General features: G+C 32.1%; 1 protein-coding gene across 3 annotated transcripts in view; it reads left to right on the top strand.

The window, feature by feature from the left end:
- Window positions 1-10,948, top strand: part of LOC147067077 (uncharacterized) — a 152,959-nt gene extending 142,011 nt beyond the window's left edge. The window contains exon 3 of one of the 3 annotated variants that reach the window (XM_085953676.1): window positions 10,179-10,948. In XM_085953676.1, the coding sequence (XP_085809802.1) occupies window positions 10,179-10,570 (392 nt within the window). In that variant the 3' untranslated portion in view covers window positions 10,571-10,948. The remainder of the gene's footprint in view (window positions 1-10,178) is intronic. The other 2 variants (XM_085953675.1, XM_085953677.1) reach the window with 2 other exon arrangements.
- The last annotated feature ends 10,248 nt before the right edge of the window (window positions 10,949-21,196 follow it).

The following is a 21,196-nucleotide window of genomic DNA, read 5'->3' as shown; positions in this document are numbered from 1 at the left end:
AAACAACTGCAGTATCCTATTCAATGCATTGTTCCTACGTGATTCGGTGAGCATGTATCCTGAGTACCTACGCGAAAACAAAAATACGTTTGAAGGTACCTTAATAACAACACAAATAGTTTTGACATCTAATTTAATACATTCCTGCATTGAAAAAAGGCCAAAAATAATATAAAATCCGCAAGATTATCCCAAAACAAAAACAACAAAAAAAAACTTTCAAAGCATGCGATGGTAATATATTTTGGCTTCCGTTAGCTCCAATAACTAAATTAATAAAATACGAGAAAAATGATCATTAACTTCGGACATTCCTGTAGCCAGTGCCTCATTAAGTTCCATGGCTTTTTGCAACAAGAAAACAATAAAAAGTCGTCAATTTTGCACGCTCTGCGAATAAAATCGGATAATTTGCAATAACTGCCCTAATTTATGTGCGCCTCTGTGAAGATATGTTAATAATAACTGACAATGTGTGTGTATTAGTTAATGTTTTAGGTGTATGAAAAAATATAAAATAAACATTAATAATCGTATTAAATCTTATAATATTTTTTTTCCATACTTATATTAATGAAATGTATTTTTTTAATATTTACATTTTAATAAAAGAAGTATGTAGTACAAATTATGTGCATTCTGATCAGTGAACACAACAATAATAGGAAATGGGTTGTCTTCTGGATGTGCCTGCAACAAGCTTTAATTCTAATTAGAATTAGAGAAATATGGGATAAACTGGAATGTTTGTTAAATAATATGTTATTAAATAGTTTGTTAAATAATATGTTACAATCATTACGTCTGTATATTATACAAAATGCATTATAGGATTAAAGTTTGTCACGTAAACGTTAAGGAAGATCATTCAAATTGGTGATATTTGAGAAACTTCAGGTGGACTTTGTATTGTTTGCGTTTCATAGCCTCATTAAATCAAATTTGGCTTCAAATTCTTCGTCTTATCTATGGGGACTAGCTTTCATATAATTTGTATTTTATTAAACCTGTTCTGTGATTATGATATTTTTTAGATTAAGATGGCATCTACATATTTGAAATCCTACTTGCCAAAAGGTTTCTAAGACTAATGATGAAATTTTCTTAAAAAATTTCAATGAAGCATCACGTACAAATCACATGAAATCGCAAATACATAACTAAAGTAATTCCTCAAAACAGTCTGTCATTTTTTTATTTACAATTTATGGTGCAAACGAAGATAATATTTTTTTTATGATAGTTGCCAAATAGCAAATATACCTATATAAGATGGCAAAACACAATAATATATCCGTTTTTCTAAATTGTTCAGGAGAGCAATTTTACACTTCGAAAGACATTCAAACAATGACCACAGCTTACTACAGAAATGTAGGTACCTAGTACAAAAAATATTTGATTCAGTCTATGTTTGTATAAGTAGTTAAAACATTTTGGATATGTATGTTTTATACTTTTATAGTAAAGTTAATAGATAATATTATTATACTGGTTGAGAAAATTTTGAAGTTATGCAAATGTCTGTAATATTAAATTTATATTGTACACTACTTCACATTGAATAGCATTGTATGTCTTGGCTGTGTGAAATTCGGAGCTGCGATGATATAATGTAACACCGTAAAAATTCCGCTTTCTGCGATTTGTCATAATCTAAATTGGTTTCTGCGGTTTTGCCAGCCTCTTTGTCGGCCTCCTCAGATGGATGGACATTCACGCAAACAACATGCATTAAAACACATTTGGACATTGTCGAATTGCTCACAATAGATCGTTTTGTCCATTGTGCTACGGTGTCATTAAACTCAATAGACTTTTGTGTAGTAATTTAATTAGTCTACTCTCTATCTCTTGGACAGTTGAAATGGAATAATATTTTACGACTACAAAAAAAACGGTACTGGTACTTGAATACATCACTTGTTTAGTGGTATACCTATTAAGTATACTGACTTATAACAGTTTTATTCTAAAGCGCAAACGGATTCAGAAAATGGTGGTGGAAAAGTTTGAAAATTTATTTCATAAGTAGACAGTTAACCGCCCCCCCCTTTACCCCCACTTTACTTAGAAAGATACGCAGTAGCAAATCCAAAGCAGACATCATTTCTAATTCCTATACGCTAGTGGTCGACGAGGTGGGGACGGTCGATCGTAAGGTAGAGCAACTATACTTATATACAAACATAAGAGATTTTAAATTATCTATCAATGTTACAATACAAAGAAATGGTATTCAACCCTTTTGGCGCTTGAAGCTAAGATGGGTTACTTAATAATAAGATGGGTGCTTTTTTATAAATTGACCCCCTTCAAAACAATTTTCTTGTGTGTAATTAATTAATTCCAAAATATTATCTAAGTACCTACTTAATATGTATTTATAAATAGATTTGTCCAAATGGTTGGTCATAGACCATGGCCCAATGATTTCCTCCCCATACATTGGATCTGTCTATGTTATCGAGGATGGTATATTGTAATTTATAGTGCAGGCATGCCCAACGCATGGATCGCGATCGATCGGTTGGTCTCGAAATGAATTTTTGTCGATCGTATATGAATTGATTCGTGTAAATGAAAAAAGTTTCTACATCCAGTTATAATAATGTAATATCAGTTCACTGAGGTTTCGAAGGTGATTAACTAACCAACCGTTCCTAATTTTGTCTAACACATTCGCGGACACATGTTAGTGATATGACACATATTGACGTATTATGTATTAAAATTTAATTTTTTTAAATCTTCAATTTAAATATAATATGGAAATGAGGTAATTCTTAAGATACGTCACTGTCTAATGAAAATATGTTCGCTCCGTGCCACAACTAGCAGGGAACATACTATTGTTTTAATCCAAAATACGACTTTTATAAACGTCGTGTCGTATTCCGTCCCACAGTACAGGACGTCAATGGACGTCCTGTCAGTGGCGCACCCAGGATTTAATATTGGGGGGGGCCCAAGGAGGAGAATGTAAATTAGTCCCATAGGCTCTTTTTCTTCTTCACAGCCTAATTTCTCATTTATCGGTCTTTTGGTACACCATGGTCCCCACATCCTGAAACGGGCCCTCAGGCTAGGATATTTGGCGACCCCCCTACCTACCGCTAAGATTAAAGGCAGTATGAAACACTAAATTAACGTTTTCCAAATTGTGTTTTAGTTCAAATTAAGGGTACCTACTTATACAGTGAATTATTGGCGTTTTTTAATACATCTACTTTAATAATGGAGCTGTCGAGTATCGACACATAATAATCAAAAAACATATTGCACGATTATATAAATAATTGAAAATGTTCATGGCCATGAAGTATAATAGCGCCGCAGGCGACTTTTTTTACTATTAAAGCTAATTTATGATGTGTGTTTATCTCACTTATCTGGTCAACCCGACACGCCGGGCCCCCCGGCTAGAGCTCTGTCAGCCCTCCCAAGCTATGACCTACACCACTCCGGAATTCGGGTGGACACGGAGAATTTTTTGACAGTTCCATTAGGGATTGGGTTTCTAAAAAAACCCGGCATTTTCGAAATTTTTGTGTTAGAAATTAAAATCTAAGAAATTTTTCTATAAAGGTGCTGGTGAATTACATTCTGATAATTTTTATTTTGGGGGGTGCCAGGGCCCCCTGCCCCCCCCCCCCCCCCCCTGGGTGCGCCACTGCGTCCTGTCATATCACTTCTCACAAAATACGACGTTATAACCAACTTTCCTGAAAGTCGTTTACTCAATGACCAAACTATCTATTAATTAATATGAGATATTATTATTTCGGAAAAATGTAATTTTTTTTTGCGCATGAGAAAAATCAATTATTGGAAAATTCGTGTGTAGACAAAAAAAAAGAATTTTAATGGTAAACCATTGCCGGCTTTGTCAGAGCCTAATTTGAAGTTCGACATGCCTTTCTCATATAAACCTATTGCATAGGCCAGTGGTGGCGAACCTATGGCACGCGCTTGAAGAGGAAAAAAATACATATAATAATAATAAATGACAGATCGCATTGTATAAAAAATACCAAACAAATACTCTTGAAGAATAAGCATTACGTCTAATTTAAATATATAATTGCAAAGGTCGGTCCTTAGACTTCATGCGTCGAATATAATATGATCGCACTAACCTCATCAGACGGCGTGTAATGCTGCGCCGTGAACCTCCAATTTTGATCGATTTACAATGCTGCCGACCACTGTAGCGAGAGAATGCTTAATCTCATCGGAGTAATTCTGATGTCAATTTGTGTGTAAATAACCAAACTAATTAATACAGTAACAAACAATTTCATTTCTATCCACGAAAAATGACTGCATCAAATAAAAAACTAAAACTTGGTGAATCTAGTAGTAGTAATTCTAGCAGACAGTTTCAAAATTGGTGAACCGAAAGTATGGCGTAATTTAAAAAAGCGATAAAGCTATATGTATGCTTTGTTTTGTGAGTGGTATCTAGAATAACATTTTTTTTAAATAATTTTTTTATAAACTATTTCTCCCCATAACTGCTCGACACGTCAGACAGTTGAAAAATAATATTTGGGAAATTTTGGCACGCGTGCGTAAAAAGGTTCGCAAACCCTGGCATAGGCTAATGAAGTAAATAATATAAAGTGCAAAGAAATCGCACCTGCCAGTATAGGTAATGTTGCCCCTACTTAGATAAAGTGATAAATTAGCAATAAAATGAAAAACAAAGAAAACCGATTTCACAACAATTTTATAGTCACATATGCGACTGCGCTACTTGAGTTTGGGTTTCCAAACGTTGTCATCTTAATTAGCTGCCAGTAGGTACATACTTTAATATATTTTATTTAAATCAAGGAAAAATGTAGTTTGAAAATAAAAATAAAAACGGAAAATGCACACATAGAAAATTATCTATGTGTTAGATTTAAAAAATAGTTTATATTTTTATAGTAAAATTTTATAATATAACAATTTTATTCTATACGGTTGCAATAAGAAAGGGGTCTAGGACGATTTGGCGCCGGGACAACTGGACGTCACGCAATTCGAAAGTAAATAGACGTTAGGTACATATAGGTAGGTACTTTTAAAAAAAATATTTAATATTATTATTTATATTCAACTTATTAAATTAAAACTACTAAGAAGTAGAAGAAACTGATTAAAATTCCTCGTCTACGTTATGTATACGTGTCTACGACAGTGCGGCGTCCAATTGTCCTGGCGTCCAGTTGTCCCATTCCCTTAAGAAAAGTTTTTTTGTGTGAACTTTTTTGTATAATTTTTGTGTTACATACATTTTTTTATAATATTATTGTAATAGCATACACATAAGACATAGAGCAGCTTTTTGCTTGTTTTTGTCTAACTCTAACTCATTGATACTGGAATGGAAAATTCTGTACTTGGTAGGACTGCAATTCATAGTATAGCCACTCACTAGGAATGTCTTCTGACATCAAGCATTCTCACTTTTACGAGAAATACTACACTTACATAATTAAGTTAACGAAAAATTCTGTTCCTAATGGTATTTGCGGACAAGAATCTTACAGCTGGACTTACAGCATGCATTTCTTATTTTCTCTGACAACTAATCTTCGCCAAATGCGCAGAAATAAAATTGTGATTCACCGTGTTTTTCTATAACCTTAATTCTTCCATATAATTTTCGTGTGGGAACCATAGTTTGAAGGGGTGTGCTGAACAGAGGCGGGTAATAATAATTGTTATTTTTAATTGCCCACTTCTAAACGGTTGGTCGGTGTGAGGTTATCGGAGACGTGGCAGAGCTGCGCTGCGCCCGCGTGCAACTTTTACGATCTATTCAATCGCGGTCACCGTCCGCCCATTAAAAATGCACTTATAGGTGCGAAAAAACACTAATTTTTACAATTTTGCACATTTTGCATTTTCACTTGCAGGCCTTGGAAAAAGTACGTCACTGCGGTAAATAGGGTCATGCAAAATGCCAGTCAGTTTTTTACAAAAATAATAACTCTCCCAAAAAAATCGCATTATTTATAATTACCAAACAATTGAGAAATCTATATAGGTACATTTATTGTAGGAATATTCACGTCATTTTTTCTTCTTCTTCTTCAATTTCTTCTTCAAACTCTTGAGCTTGGATTCTGAAAAAAAGTGTAATGGAAAAGAGTCTTATTTTGTATCCTCAGAATATGCTTATATCATAACTTGTAACTTCTGACACTGGAATAATTTTACATTTAAAATATCTAGGTTTTTTTCATTGGGGTGATTAACATAATAATTGTTCACGTTGATTTGTGAATATATCGGCAAAATATGCAATTTCGGATAGCCAAAAAATGTGTGATAATCTAAATATATGATCCAAAAAATATGACAACCTTGCCGCAGTTTAAACACACAAATGAGAACTGTACCTCGTTCTATCACTGGACTTTTGGGTAAAATCAGGGCCTAGTGGTGATTGCATATAAAATTCTTTGTTTTATCTACCACACTTCGTATGCTGGGGCTTCTTCAATCCTTTCGTCAAAATTATATCTTTAAAAAATCGTGGAATCATTAATGTTACCGTACAGAACACATTTTGGGCAACACTTGCATATACCAAACGAGATGAAATGTAATAATTGAGAATTTATTCACATAAAACATAATAATTTCGAAACTTCGTGGTATCGTATTATATAAAGTGAGATGTTTATGTGTTATTAAATGTGACCAACTACAAATTGAGAAAATCCTTGTTTCAATTTTAATGGGATATACCGACGGAGCAACATTCAACTCGATGCGAAATATCTGGGACTCACGATTGTACTCAGTCAAAACCAAATGCCGCCTATTCGACGCTTGCATTCTGACGGTGCTGCTTTACGGTAGCGAATCATGGCACCTTACGAAGGCTCGGAGCAACCGTATACTGAGCTTCGAAAACAGATGTCTGCGACGAATACTGGGTGTACGGTGGTGGTATAACTTTAGTAGCAACGAGGAGATAAGAGAACGTACCAAGCAGCCTCTCATCACGCTGAAAGTGAAGAGGCGACGTTGGACCTGGCTCGGTCACGTGCTGCGGATGCCAGAAGAGAACTTTAACCTGGCTTGCCTGTTCTTCAAGCCGACCTGGAAGGCCGCTAAATACAATCTACAGAGTGTATACGGCGGAGCTACGGGATGCTGGTTTGACCTGAAACGAAGCAAGAAGACTGGCTAGCGACAGGGATTCTTGGAGGCGCCGCGTGGTGTCCATATGCTCCAGTTAAGGGGCGGATATGGGCAAAGAAGAAGAAGATACATACGGAAGATGGGAAATTACTCTGCCTACGTCTTTGTTGACAAAATATACTTAACAATATCATGAATACTTTATAGTCTAGGCGGGTAACAATAGGTATAAACAGGTAATAAATACTCACAAGTACGAGTATTATAACTTTTACAATATCGTTATCTTTAGCGACATTCACGTCGATAAGGTGCGCCCCTATTATTTGAATGCTATCGTTAACTCTGAAAGTATGTAAAGTCCTCTTTCAACTATGTTCCGTGTCGATAATGTTACGTAGGTGAGTAGGTAGGTACATACTACATACTGTCGCAATCGTAAAATTTCATAAACTTCCCAACAGTAATAATGTTTTAAAATGGAGGCAATTTGAAAATTTATTTTAAGCATCTCATTATCGCTTAACTTTACTTAAGCATTATTTGCCTTAACGAATTGCACAGTTGCCACAGTGACGTGCTAAAATTTTCTTTGTAACGAAGACCAAATAGATAACATATATTATGTAGTTGCACAATGCACTTGATATAAATATTAAGTCTCTTTTCCATTTATAATGTAATGAAAAACGCTGATTCCATTATTTCACGTTTTATCATTATCACCATTAATATACTTAACTTATGTTTATCAAAGTAAGTAAGTATATACAATATACTAACTAATGCATGACGACATTTTAGTAGATTGTACTGTACACAACATAATATTTAACCGTCTGTTATTTTTTCATTCATTAAAGACACTACAACGTGGGCTTTGACTACCTTCAAGAAACTTTTCCACTGATATATGTCTGCTGTAAGCTTCCTCCACAGCTTTTTACCACAATATAGGTATCCTGAACCTGCTTTCCTTTTCTGGTCTATTTAAATGGTTTATATTTCGTCTCTGTTCTGGCAGAACACACTAACTGGAGAATACTAGTTTTGAGTAATTTGACTTTGAAGTTGTTAAAATGTTTTAAATGGTCTATCATGTGAGTTTATTAAGTAATCGTAAAAAGGATGACTTTAAATAAAGACTGTTTATTTATTAAGAAGGTTTCCAGACGGTAAAGTTTGAAATAAGGAACATTTTGGTATAACTTACTCAATATTTCATTTTTTCGAATTAGTGTCTTCTGCCAGAACAGTGACGATTTGATGGTTGGGTATTGGTTGGGGTTGGGTCTCTCCTTGAGACATGTCCTCCCCAACGGAGTCGCCCCACTTTTACATATAAGGTGAGGGGGGATCATCGTACAACGCATAAGTATTGTTCTTGTTCCCTTTATGCGACCAAAACATATGTATGGCCAGTGATACATAATCATTATTATTAATTATGTCAGCTGTAAATGTAGCTAGTGGTAGGTATTCCACAAAGGTGTTTTACTACCAGAGACTGGGTCGGTACCTAGGCATCCACCTACCCAGGAATTGCAATATCGAATGAAAATATCAATATCGGTATTTGAGTATTTCTCATTGAATACCTGTATCTATACTGGCTTTTGTTAAAACATAAAGAACATAAGTATCTATCAACCAGTACAGGCGAAGGACCACCGATACTAATAAAAGTGTAAAAACATTTAACCGTTATTTCAGATAAATCAAAAACTATCTACGACTTACAAGCTCTAAAATCCACGACTGATTGGTGAAAGCATTTGGGTGTACCTAAGTACTACGCTAGTCACTAAAGACTATTAAATGAAGCCATAATTCGCGTTGTCCTTCAATAATTTTATATGCATTAATTCAATATAATATTTTCGTTTCTGCTTTTTTTAATACCGAAAATTGATATATTTTCAATTTTTAAAATCGGTTATTTGATACCGATAAATACTGGGATACCGGTTTTGGAATACCGGTATTGCAATCTCTACACCTACATCACCTACCTACTGAAGGATTTTCTTTAGACGCCGACCACGGACGCTACTGGATGTTGGCAAAGCTTTTATAGCAGCTACATAAATAAACCAAATGGATTAGATTTATTCATTAAAATGAACATTAAATTTTATATCAGTTTCGTAATTATTATTTGAAAATCATGTACATACTCATTAAAATATTTCAAAGCTTTTATCAGCTTACTTACATAAATGGTTACCTACCGAATGATGATGATAATTAAGGAATTAGATAAGGTTTAGTCTATAATGCAATTAAAAATATATTTTTATTATTTTTTTAATACAAGCAACACAATATGTACCTACACAGGCTATGGTAAACTATTGATGTATAAATACATATTTATTAAATTGTTTACCTTTTCTAGGTAGGTATATAATTTTGCCGAGACTTGGCTGTTACTCGCGGTCTCTCTAAGTGGTGATCCATTGTTCACGGTTTTACCGAGCTCTTCTATCCACCCTATTTCCAGGGCACTTTTCAGTTCATCCATGTTTTCAGAGACATATGCAAGACGCAGTTATACTTCGTGTCGCTCAAATTTTGGCGAATGTCCTCCTGAATTACACATTCATCGCAGACCTGCGAATTGTTTCTCCGCATAGCCATTCATTTACCTTTGATATAACAATCTTCCCATTTCCCACTGAAAAACCTATAGAAAGTAGTTTCATACCTATATTTGAATTGCTTTAAGCTTAAAACAATGTTTAATATTGTTACATATAATATATGACCTACCTATAATAAATTATTGTCCAAATTGTATAAAATGACATTGTTGTTTACTATTTAACTAAAATAATACACAATAATAATACATCTTCCTCATAATTTAATAACGATTATGACTGGTTTCTATATTAAGTTGTACGGAATACGTATTACCAATAAGTACGTAACTATATTGTATTTTATTTAAATTAATACAATATTCTCTACCAAGAATTGACAGCATTAAATCGATTGTAACTAATGTTGTTTTTTTCTTTTCTTTCCAGACGGACAAGCCAACCACCTGAATCTCTTCAACAACCGACCGCAGCCAAAGAAGAAGCGAAAATCCAGAACCGCCTTCACCAATCACCAAATCTTCGAATTGGAGAAAAGATTCCTCTACCAAAAGTACCTTTCACCAGCGGACAGGGACGAGATTGCTGCATCCCTCGGCCTCAGCAACGCGCAAGTCATCACCTGGTTCCAGAACAGACGGGCAAAACTCAAGAGGGATATGGAGGAACTCAAAAAAGACGTAGAAAGTGCGAAGGTTCTGTCTGCCCACAAGAGTTTCTTGGAAAATGTGACTGATCTCGGTATCTTGAAGAAAAAGGCGGTTAGCCTTGGAGCAAGTGAAGAGGCAGCGACTAACTTGATAGTGTCTGCGCAAAAATGAGGGTACGGAGGACTGTTTTATTAGAAGTTTGTAAATAATCATCTTTAATATTTTCCCAAATAATATCAGAAGTATCATACAATTTATAAAAAAGTCAATAACTACGTTGGTAAAATTAAAAAAAAAATCAGTTCATACAGATCATAATAAATGTCATAGTGAGACGGTAACCTCTCAAATATAATGGTTTTACTTTACTATGTATTCTCTATTTATCTCTATTTGTGGACAATATTAGTGAACAAAAACTAGGGGAAAAGAAGAGTATTGTCACCACAATAATTCAGTATTCCGTCATAATACAGTTATTATAATTCTATACCTAAGTAAATCTACCTTAGTTGGTAAATATTCATGGTTGAAAATAATAACATTTACAAAAGAATAAGGTTATCTAGTTTTACTAAATCAATATTAATTTTCAGTTAATTATTGATAAAATTTATGAATTGTATGAGACTTGGGAAAATGTGAAAGTTTAGTGAGAAAATGAAATTCAGATATTATATTTATCTGAGTTTATTAAACAGTCCTCGTGCATCGAAAAACATTTATTTTAAGTTTTATAAATAAAATTTATTATAAACTCTACTAATGTAAATATTACCAAGTAAAACTACTCGTACTTTATTAAATAAGCAGTGACATTTTAAATGAATGATTTATTTATTTCGTGTATGTATTTAGAGACAAAATCCTAAATAATTTAGTTTCAATATTACGGTGATAATGTAGTATTAAGATTAATTGACTGTGGTAAATATTATAATCCTTTTTTCGTAACTAATAATAGACGTAATATATTTAGAAAAAAACACTGTCGATGTTAAATATTATAAGACTGTAATATATTAAAAATAAGTAAATTCTTAAATGAATAGAATAGAATAATTATTTATTCTGCAAACGAAAATGTAATTGACTACAACACAACATGGACCCATAACATTTTTTCTTAAATAAAAAATATTTATCTATACTAAACTGACTTGTATTACACAGATCGAGGATTTTTTTTCTATTAATCCTAGATTTATTTGTTAACAATGGATACCTATTATTACATAAAACAAAAAAGTTATTTAAATTAAACATATTTTCTCGAAACCATTTAATGTATAAATCGGTGATGAATATGAATAGTAAATATTATAAACGATAAATCACAAAATATGCTGCATGAAACAAAAAATGATAGATAATAGATAAACTGTGTACAATCGTCTAAACACCATTTTTTCATGAAAGTCAAAAGTACATTATTGTTTACTACTTTGTATTGGACCTACAATACTTATGTGTGGAATTTAATAGTTCCGAGACGTTATTCGACTCATCCCTTTTCTCATTTATGCAAAAACATATAATGAGTCAATTGGCATACTTATTCAACTTATTTTTTTCTAAGGCTTATCGCCTTTTTCTTATTATACATAGTTTAAAAAATATCATTATGGAACTAAAAATATCATTAAAAAAAACGCAAAAAACCCCAAGCAGGTGTGTCAATCATTATCTGAATGTATATTTTGATTCACCCTTACCATATCCCTGAAGAATTTCATTTTTACCCCACTTGAGGTAATTTATCCCAGTTCAACGACCTCATACATCGTGAACAAATTATACAACAATCCATATTAATTTATAGCTGATGTTACAGAAAATCTCAGTACGTACCTACTCTAATTACCTACCTAGTTTTCAAAATTGAATATTACAGACCTAAGTATTTTTATCTTTCCCGTCTGTTAGTGGCTATGCGTAATAAGTACCTACGCCAACTTGTTTTAAAGAATTATAGACTTCAAATTATCTTAAATATCCAACATTTATTATAACTGTTATCTATTGCCGAAATTTAATGGTACTAAAGCATTTCCTATAACTTTGTATCTAAGTATATTCCATAGAAAAGTAATTTTAAGGGTGCCTAATTTTTTTAAGTATTGTTATATATTATATCACATCACTTTTGCAATTCTGTGTGAAGTTTATTTATGATAACGTAAAAAATATTAAAATTTATTATAATATATTATTAGATATATATTTAATAATATATTATTGTAAAATGTGTCTTAAAGACTGTACATACTGCTGTTGACAACATCCAACAAATTGTAACCCGACTCGCCTTGTACATTGCATCTCAGAATAAATCAATTAGGGGAGCAAGGTGGAATTGGAGCCTGCTAAGGAAATTGTTGAAAAAAAGGAACAAAATGTACAAACAAACTATCAAAGAAACAGCCCATTAAAAAAACTTATTGTAAAATAAACTATGCTGAATTTAATAAATAATTTTTTCGTTATCAACTTTTTCTAGATGGGTTTAGATATTTTGTTTTTCAGTAATATAATGTTATATTTTCAAAGATTGTAGGTATGTGATTTAATAATTACAATTCATTGAAAAAAATATATATGTAGATACATTTTAATAATATAATATTGCATAACTATTCTTGGTTAACATAAAATTACAATTTCCCAAAAATTCACATTTTTTATTAAAAATTTATATGCTGGTATCATGTATATTAATAACTACAATAATAATAAAATTGTATAGTAATATTACATATTTAAAGAATTTCTAGACTTGTGCCGTGTAAAGTTGTAAAGGCACCCTTGTAATAATTATATACTTAACTAATATCAGTATTACTAATCGAAATAAGTTAAGTTTAGTCCATCCAATACTATCTTTCTCGACAAAAAAATGGTACCTACTTATTATCTAGTTCGGTCAATCATTCATGAGATTATATTTAAATACTGAGGCGCGAAACCCACAGAGCATGTCGGGGCGACGACATGGGCGTCAATTTTGTGAGCGGTGCAATGACAACCAAAATCCAGTATAATTAGTACTGCAGAAACTCTTAAGAACAAGAAGAAAAGACTTCTTGGTCGTTTTCCGTGTAGAAACGTAAAAAAAATATGCTGTCAGTCTCCACTTTCTTAGTATTTAAAAAGGCTAACATTTCGTCACTAAACTATGAAGTGCGGTGGGAGTTCTATTTTTGTTTCCGTTGAACAATGCCACGTAAGCCCGACGTAAATTCCACATCTCGCCACGCCGCCTTCAGTGGGCTTTCTACCAAGACAAATACTAGTAATAAGTAATTATATTCAAGGATTTTTTTTCAAATTAAAGCTTTTGTATCTAACTTGTTTCTGTAAACTGTTTGCCATATTTGATTTTTTGTTTTTTTTAACAGTGTTAGCTACTTAATCCACAGAATCTTATCATGATCACTACTAGTTTCCTTTGCTGCATACAAAAGAATGGTGGTTATTAATAATGTATATGTATTTTGTAGGTAGGTCTACTTAACTATACAATTTATTTTATTTTAGTTTATCTAATGGCATTCCATCAATAATTAACGATTAACAACGATCAAATCGTGGGTTACTGACAAAAGTTGGTAAGTCTCGAAGTCATGTTATGGAATAATTTCAATTTTAAGCTTGACATACCCTAATCTAAAATCAGACATAATGATAATTTCACAGAGTTTCTGAGTTCCCTGGATAATTTCTTCGTGCTCTATGTGCAAGTTATATATCGGATGACCTTGATTATTTTACTAGCATGCATATTTAAATGTAGTAACATAATCCGTTGTTAACTCTAAATACCTAAATTATTGACTTACCAACTTTTGGCAGCAACCCCACGATAATATTTAATTTACTTTACTAAATTATCAACAAGGCTAAGCGCGCATGAACGATTGAGAAATAGGCAAATTGTACTCGGCCTATAAAGCAGAAGTAGGTTTACTGTAGGATTCAGCCAAACGATAGAACGACTTTGAATCGGCGACTCGGTTAAAGCAAAAATATGGAATTTGAATAATTTCATGTAACCTAATGCATTTTTCTAAAATTACATCAAGATTAACGAAAAAGAAGACACTGGGTGTATCTTATCCTAATGATATAAACTAGACTACTAATGGGGTAATACTAAAATCATAGGAAGATTTAAGAAAGATCACTCACCTACATTTTTTAATACATCAGAATATCTTTTAACAACCTTGATAAGTTACATGACTGTACTATTTTTCTCCTAAAAGGAACAATTTTTTTTTGGCGATGATTACATAATTTTTTTTTGCGAAATGTGACTTATTCGTTCACAGACTACACTATCTGCTGAATTCTCGGTGATGCGCGATCTTCAGGAATAACACACTCGGCCGATCGCGATCGGATCGGAAATTTCGTTTATGTGCGCTTAACCTTGGTATTTGAAAACATTCAGTCATGAAAAATTTCATATTAATAATATTATGTTACACAACTTTTATAAGTAGCTACTTACCTATGTCATAGTACATACACAACACTAAGAATTATATATCTTGTTGTAAGTAGGTAGGTATGTAATATGTCTAGAATGAATAATTTTATTCTATAAATTTTGTAAAGTATACTATACCTAAGTATATTAATTATTACCGGTATGTATTTATTATTAGCAAGTAGAAAATCGTTTTCCCCTACTGTGTCATTGATTGCTGTAAGATAAAAAATCTCCTAGTAATTAATTTATTTATGTACAAATTAATGTTTAGTAGAATTTTGTTAATTATTTCATGTAGATATTATAAATAAATACTTGCTTTTAGAGAACTTTTCGATATTAGAATTAAATCTACGATATCTCGATTTTAATTTGTAAAATATTACAAGTTATAATGAAAAATAAAATGTGCAATTAAAAAATATTTTTTATTACCTACTCCCGAGATATCCCTGTTCCTTTCCATAACAATCGAAATTTAACACAAATCAACATTAATCTGCAACATGTTGTCAGTTGTGTTAAGTTTAAAAATTATTTATAAACCATATGTCAGCCCATTAGTCAAAATAGACTAATACCGATTTATAATAATAGTAGCTTATAACTTGTAACAAATCATTATTAATTACTCTCAGTAAATGTTGATATTTAATTAAATTAAACCATAATGAGAATTGTTGCTGATACACAACCTTTTTTTAATGCTTCTGTTCATTTGTTTTTTATAAGTATCTACCCTACCACAACAGAAACACCAAAGAAAACAAGTCAGACTAGTAGTCGAGAACAAAGTAATAAAATTTGATTATACAATAAACTTAATTTGGAATATTTTAAAGATAGTCCACTATGGCCGAGCGGTTTCGCGTCAGACCTATAAAGTCGTGGGTCCAGGATTCTAAAGTCGGGTCCGAAAATTTGTTTTTCAATGTGCAATTGGAACCAGAGTATGGACCTGATGGTTTACTTCCATTTCTAGTAAAAAAAAAAAAACAAACAATCTGTTCATACAACTTCCACCCTGTGGAGGCCCATATTATGATACTGATTGTTTTTAATAATAGGTAGGTAAATACTTATGCACCATTTGATATTAGGAGTTTGAAGATTCTGTATCAATAATTTATGAGATTATTTTTATTCTAATAAATTAACGAATTTTAATAATATATAATCCTTAGTCATTTTAAACAATGATGCCTGTTCATTATGTTTCATTACGCTATATAGTAAATCAATGGTTTTAAATTACTTATTATAAAATTATTATTTTGCTGCAAAATACATTAATCAGGTAAATATCAGTACCTATTTAACTATCTCAATACATTTGTAAAAAATAGTCTTCATATTATAATATATTCATACAAGTGGTGGTGTGGGTCCAAAGCGCACCACCCGCCGTGTGGCACTTCTGCAGTAAATTTTTTTTCAATATTTTGCTAGACTATCCTCCACGTAACCTTGCCATTGTACACAGTGACAAGGATTTGTGTGTATATGTAACCTTATAAATGTATTAGTAAAAGCCGGGCACTCCATTGGTTTACACACGTACGCCGTATAATTGTATTAGTAAATTCCAAGCACTCGATTGGTTTATTCACGTTTTCATTCGAAAACATCTATTACAATTGGCAAGGTTACGTGACGGAGACTCCACACGCAATAGTTTTGAGTCACGTGAATGAAGAAAATTATGTGACTATTTTTTAACTTGAAAACAATCTAAAACCAATAAAAATGTGAAAGAAGCGATTGGTCAGTTCAATTCCTAAATTATTATGGGAAAATGTATTTTCTACTATCTTTAATATCCGATCGATTTGATTTATTTGTCGATCAATAATCATTGTCTTTGCTGTTACGAAAATTTCGCTACATTTCCGTCAAAATATTAAAACATGTGAATTAGTAAAAGTAGGGGTAGTGGGGGTGGGAAATTAAGATGAAACTGTGACCCGGCACTATTTTATTTGGCACTACACCACTGGTTTATACCATTTTATAAATAGATCCATGTGAAAATTCAGGCTTAATCAATTCGAATGGTAATTGATGATCGTGAAATCCGTCTATTTTTGTGCAGTGTGCCGGCACATTAATACTTAACACATTAGTGCGAGTTTTTGGCACAAAGCGATCCGTCACGGCCCCAGAACATAACCCAACGTCTGTGGCCTGCCGAATCTAACACATTAAAAATACTCATAACAGAGTTAAGTAAAAAAAAAATAGAATTTAAAACCTAATTAAAGTGAGGTCAAAATTTATTTGTTCATTGATTATGATAACTGATAACAATCTCACAATAATTTAAATTAGGTACATTTTAATTTATAAAATCACACTATTATTTTAAGCCCAAAGTGCTATAACATCATAAAAAAGCGAATTTGAATTACCTATACCAATTTTGGAAGAACTGACAATACTTTAGACATAAAAATTACCATTATACTGTCATAGTTATATTATTAGTTTTCGCTAAATGCCGGAAAAGGTAGATAATAGATCATCGACCAATCTCGAAGATATTGTTGATAATGACTATAAATAAAGTTACAATAAATTATTGTAAATGAAAATAAATAATTAAATTATACTAAATATTTGTTTTATTTAACGAATAATTCACAAGATTTGAGAATGTAACATTCTGAATATTATTGTAACACAATTCGATAAGCATTTCATGTAAAAACTAATAATTAAAATCCTCGTAATTAAGTAGGATGCCTGTAGCATAATTGGAAAAGCATACTAGCGCGAATACAGCGGTTACGGAATGGCGAACGGGTGGAGGTAGGCTGTTAAGATCCGACATAAACAGTAGACACTTTGTCAGACATATGTATTTTATTTTCATTGAACTAAGACTACATTGTGTAGATAGTGTTTGTAAGTTTTTAAAATTCAATTAAATCATACCTAATCCAAACCATAGTAGATACTAGTCATAAAAAAATCGTTTATTGTATCAAAAATTATGCCAGAATTTTAGATGTTTTATAGACAGAAGAATCTTTTTTATCGATTTTGGTTAGGTTAGGAGAGTATAATGAATTTAAAAAAAATAACAAACACCATCTGTAATATGTATTCTTAATTCAACAATAACAAATGACTGAAAAAGCGTGCACTATTTTTGTCAGCATTATGGTTAGACGAGGTTTAATTGAATTTTAAAAACTAACCAACATCATCTGCAAATTGTATTATTAGTTCAATGAAAACAAATAAATATGACTGACAAATTTTAGTGTGCACTATTTATATCGAATTTTAACAGCCTGCCTTCACCCTTCGCCATGGCCCCTACATCCTAAAGCGGGCCCCCGGCCAGGATCATTGGCAGTGCCCCCTACCTGTCGCTAAGTTTAATAGCATGTGTGATGCACAACACAAGCGGTTTCAAAATTGTGTTAGAGGTAAAAGTAAGGGCTTTCAGTTTATTTTTGGCGATTTTTTGTAGTTTTAATACATCTACTTGATTTATGGAGTTTTCGAGTGGTGTACAAAATAATCAAAAATTGCATTTTACAATCTCATTTCTTAAATGTTAATAATCCCCTCGTGCAATAGCAATGCAGGCGATTTCTTTACTATTAGAGTGTGTGATGATCACATTCGTGATGTGTGTTTATCTCACATATTTGATTGACCCGCCAAGCCGGGCCCCTAGCCTAGAGCCCTGTCAGACCCCCCTTGTGGGGGCCATGCCGTTCGCCACTGGTAGTTACAGATTCAAGTCCCGTCGGAGTTTTCTAGTGAGTATATGTTTCCAAATTATGTATGATAAATAATTATTAAAAAGATAAATAATAAATATTTAACACTCGTCTTGGAAGGTGTTAATGATTTTTGGAAAACAAAGGCACAACAGAAGAGAGCACCTTTTTGGCAAAATCTCACGTATCTGCTAATTAACCGAAGCAGGCCCGTAATTTTTAAGTGAGACTAGAAACAACATAATATTATTATTCGTTCACGGTTTTTTTTAAACCGAAATATATTAATTACCTCATCTAATCCCACCATGGCCAAGCGGCAACGTCTTGGTTTATAGAGTCGCGTCTGTCAAATTGACATGTTGTTCAATATGTGTCTGTACCCAGAGTATCGACATTATAGCTAATGGTTAATATATTATATTTCTCGTAAAAACTAATAATCTATCAATACGACTTCCACCTATAGATACCTACAACCTTGCACTCCATGGTGGCCCTTATAGACTAGTATATTATAAGGCTCTGGCTTTTCATTCGGGGGGGTCTGGATACGATTGAGGTCACAATATTAGTTATGTGATTTTTTCAAAAGCCGGTGTGTTTCTGATTGTTTCTCTTCTATTACTAATTACACTATTGTTTCACTACACTACTGTCATTTGGCATCATGGCCTGCTGTAGTGTTAAAAAATATATAGAGATGTCTATACTTATATTTTTTATTATTATTATTATTTCAATATTAAAGTGTCACAATACATCTGACAATCAATGACGTTCGAAATTACACTTATTGCAACGTAAATAAAGTTTATTTCATCTAGGTAGAATACCGTAATACCTACGTAACATTATGTATTTGTTAAATAATATAATAAATATTTGGAATAATGGTAACTGGAAACGCTCCATGCTTATTTTATTAGGCATTTATTTATGTATTCAGAAAAAAACAGCATCATGATAATAATTACAACAGCGATTGATTATCCAATGCGCCATAATACATAATAAAAGTAAACAGTATGAAATTATAAATAGCAAAGAAAAAAACATGTAATTGACAAAAAATATTGTTAATGCCTTGAGAGTTGGCCGTCGAACGTCAAAATAGACACAGAGAGGCTGAGTGTGACCAACTAGAGAGACAGAGCGCCCAGTGCAGTTGAGCAGATAGCTGAATGGTCCGTAGCGCCACCATAAGTAAGTGGTAAAAATACATATTTACTAATATCAATAAATATGAATCAATATAATTAAGTAATAGTTAGGTACAGTGAAAGTAAAGTTCAATTAATACAAATAATTATAAACTTAACATTCACAATAAATAAATGAATTATGAAAAAATATCAACCCCCGATGCCATCGAACATGTGCGATATACAGAATCATAAATTAATATCACATATTATGTCTTGCGATGGGGTGGCATAAAGACCGCAGAATTACAAGCGAACGTTTTATTAAGAAATTAAATCTTAAATATTCACATGGTAATTATTAAAACCTCAAATAAATACACGTGTTTAGATAAGCTATCAGCTTTAACATCAAAGTAACATCATTCAGTTTTGATTTACTTTTTGTGATTTTAAATTAATAACTCACATGATTCATATTATGAGTTTTAATATGTTTCTGATAGAATCCAGTTGCCCGTGGATATTCAAAAGATTTTAATTGATTCTCTGAATCAAACGAATTCACATTATGATTTCCGGATACGACGCGTAAGCAATATCCAAGATTTACACCTGTTTACGAAATATTTTATATTTACTCGTACAAACTGCAGTTTTAACCCGTTAAACCAACATTTTCCCATAAAGGGTGCCATCATAGATTAAATAAATAACTGGTGCAATATAAAATTTTAAAATATATTTTTTGATTGATTAAGGCGATGTCTTTACCTACCAGAGGCACCTAGCGGAAAAATACGAAGCTTGCAATTTGAGACATCTTTTTGGTAATTTACAATTTCAACTGTAGGTATTAATTAATAAATAATATGTAAGTATCTGAAAACATTAAAAAGAAAAATATTTTTTATTTTAAGTCAAAGATAAACTTACAATTATTGTAAAAAATGTAATAAAATGTGTATTTGTTGAATTGGACCCCATCTTATTGGTGTTGCCCATCAGGTGGCCATTAGATATAATTAGCATGTTATTTAAATGTGGTAAATAAATATAAATTAAAAGGTCCACAGCGAATGGGTTTAACATACATATTTATAATTAACACAGTTGAAATTGTAAATTATCAAAAAAATGTCTCAAATTGCAAGCTTCGTATTTTTCCGCTAGGTGCCGCTGGTAGGTATCGATATCGCCTTAAAAGGTTAAAACTATGTAGGTACCTAGTATCGCGCAAAGCAATTTTTTAAATATAGGTAGGTACCTACATATTATTATATCTACTTATAACGAAACGAAAATGTACTGCATGCAAGTTTTTTACTGTGCAACTAGCAAATATAATAATATACTTAAGAAAATATTACTTTTTATCAGAATTAAAATATTTAAATATAGATATTCGTTGTTTAATGTTTTT

Source organism: Rhyacophila brunnea, unplaced genomic scaffold (genome assembly GCF_057557595.1).
Source record: "Rhyacophila brunnea isolate RB1 unplaced genomic scaffold, BYU_Rbru_1.0 scaffold_4, whole genome shotgun sequence".
Lineage (NCBI taxonomy): Eukaryota > Metazoa > Arthropoda > Insecta > Trichoptera > Rhyacophilidae > Rhyacophila > Rhyacophila brunnea.
The sequence above is the reverse complement of the archived record's forward strand: the minus strand, read 5'-3'. Positions and strand labels throughout refer to the sequence as shown.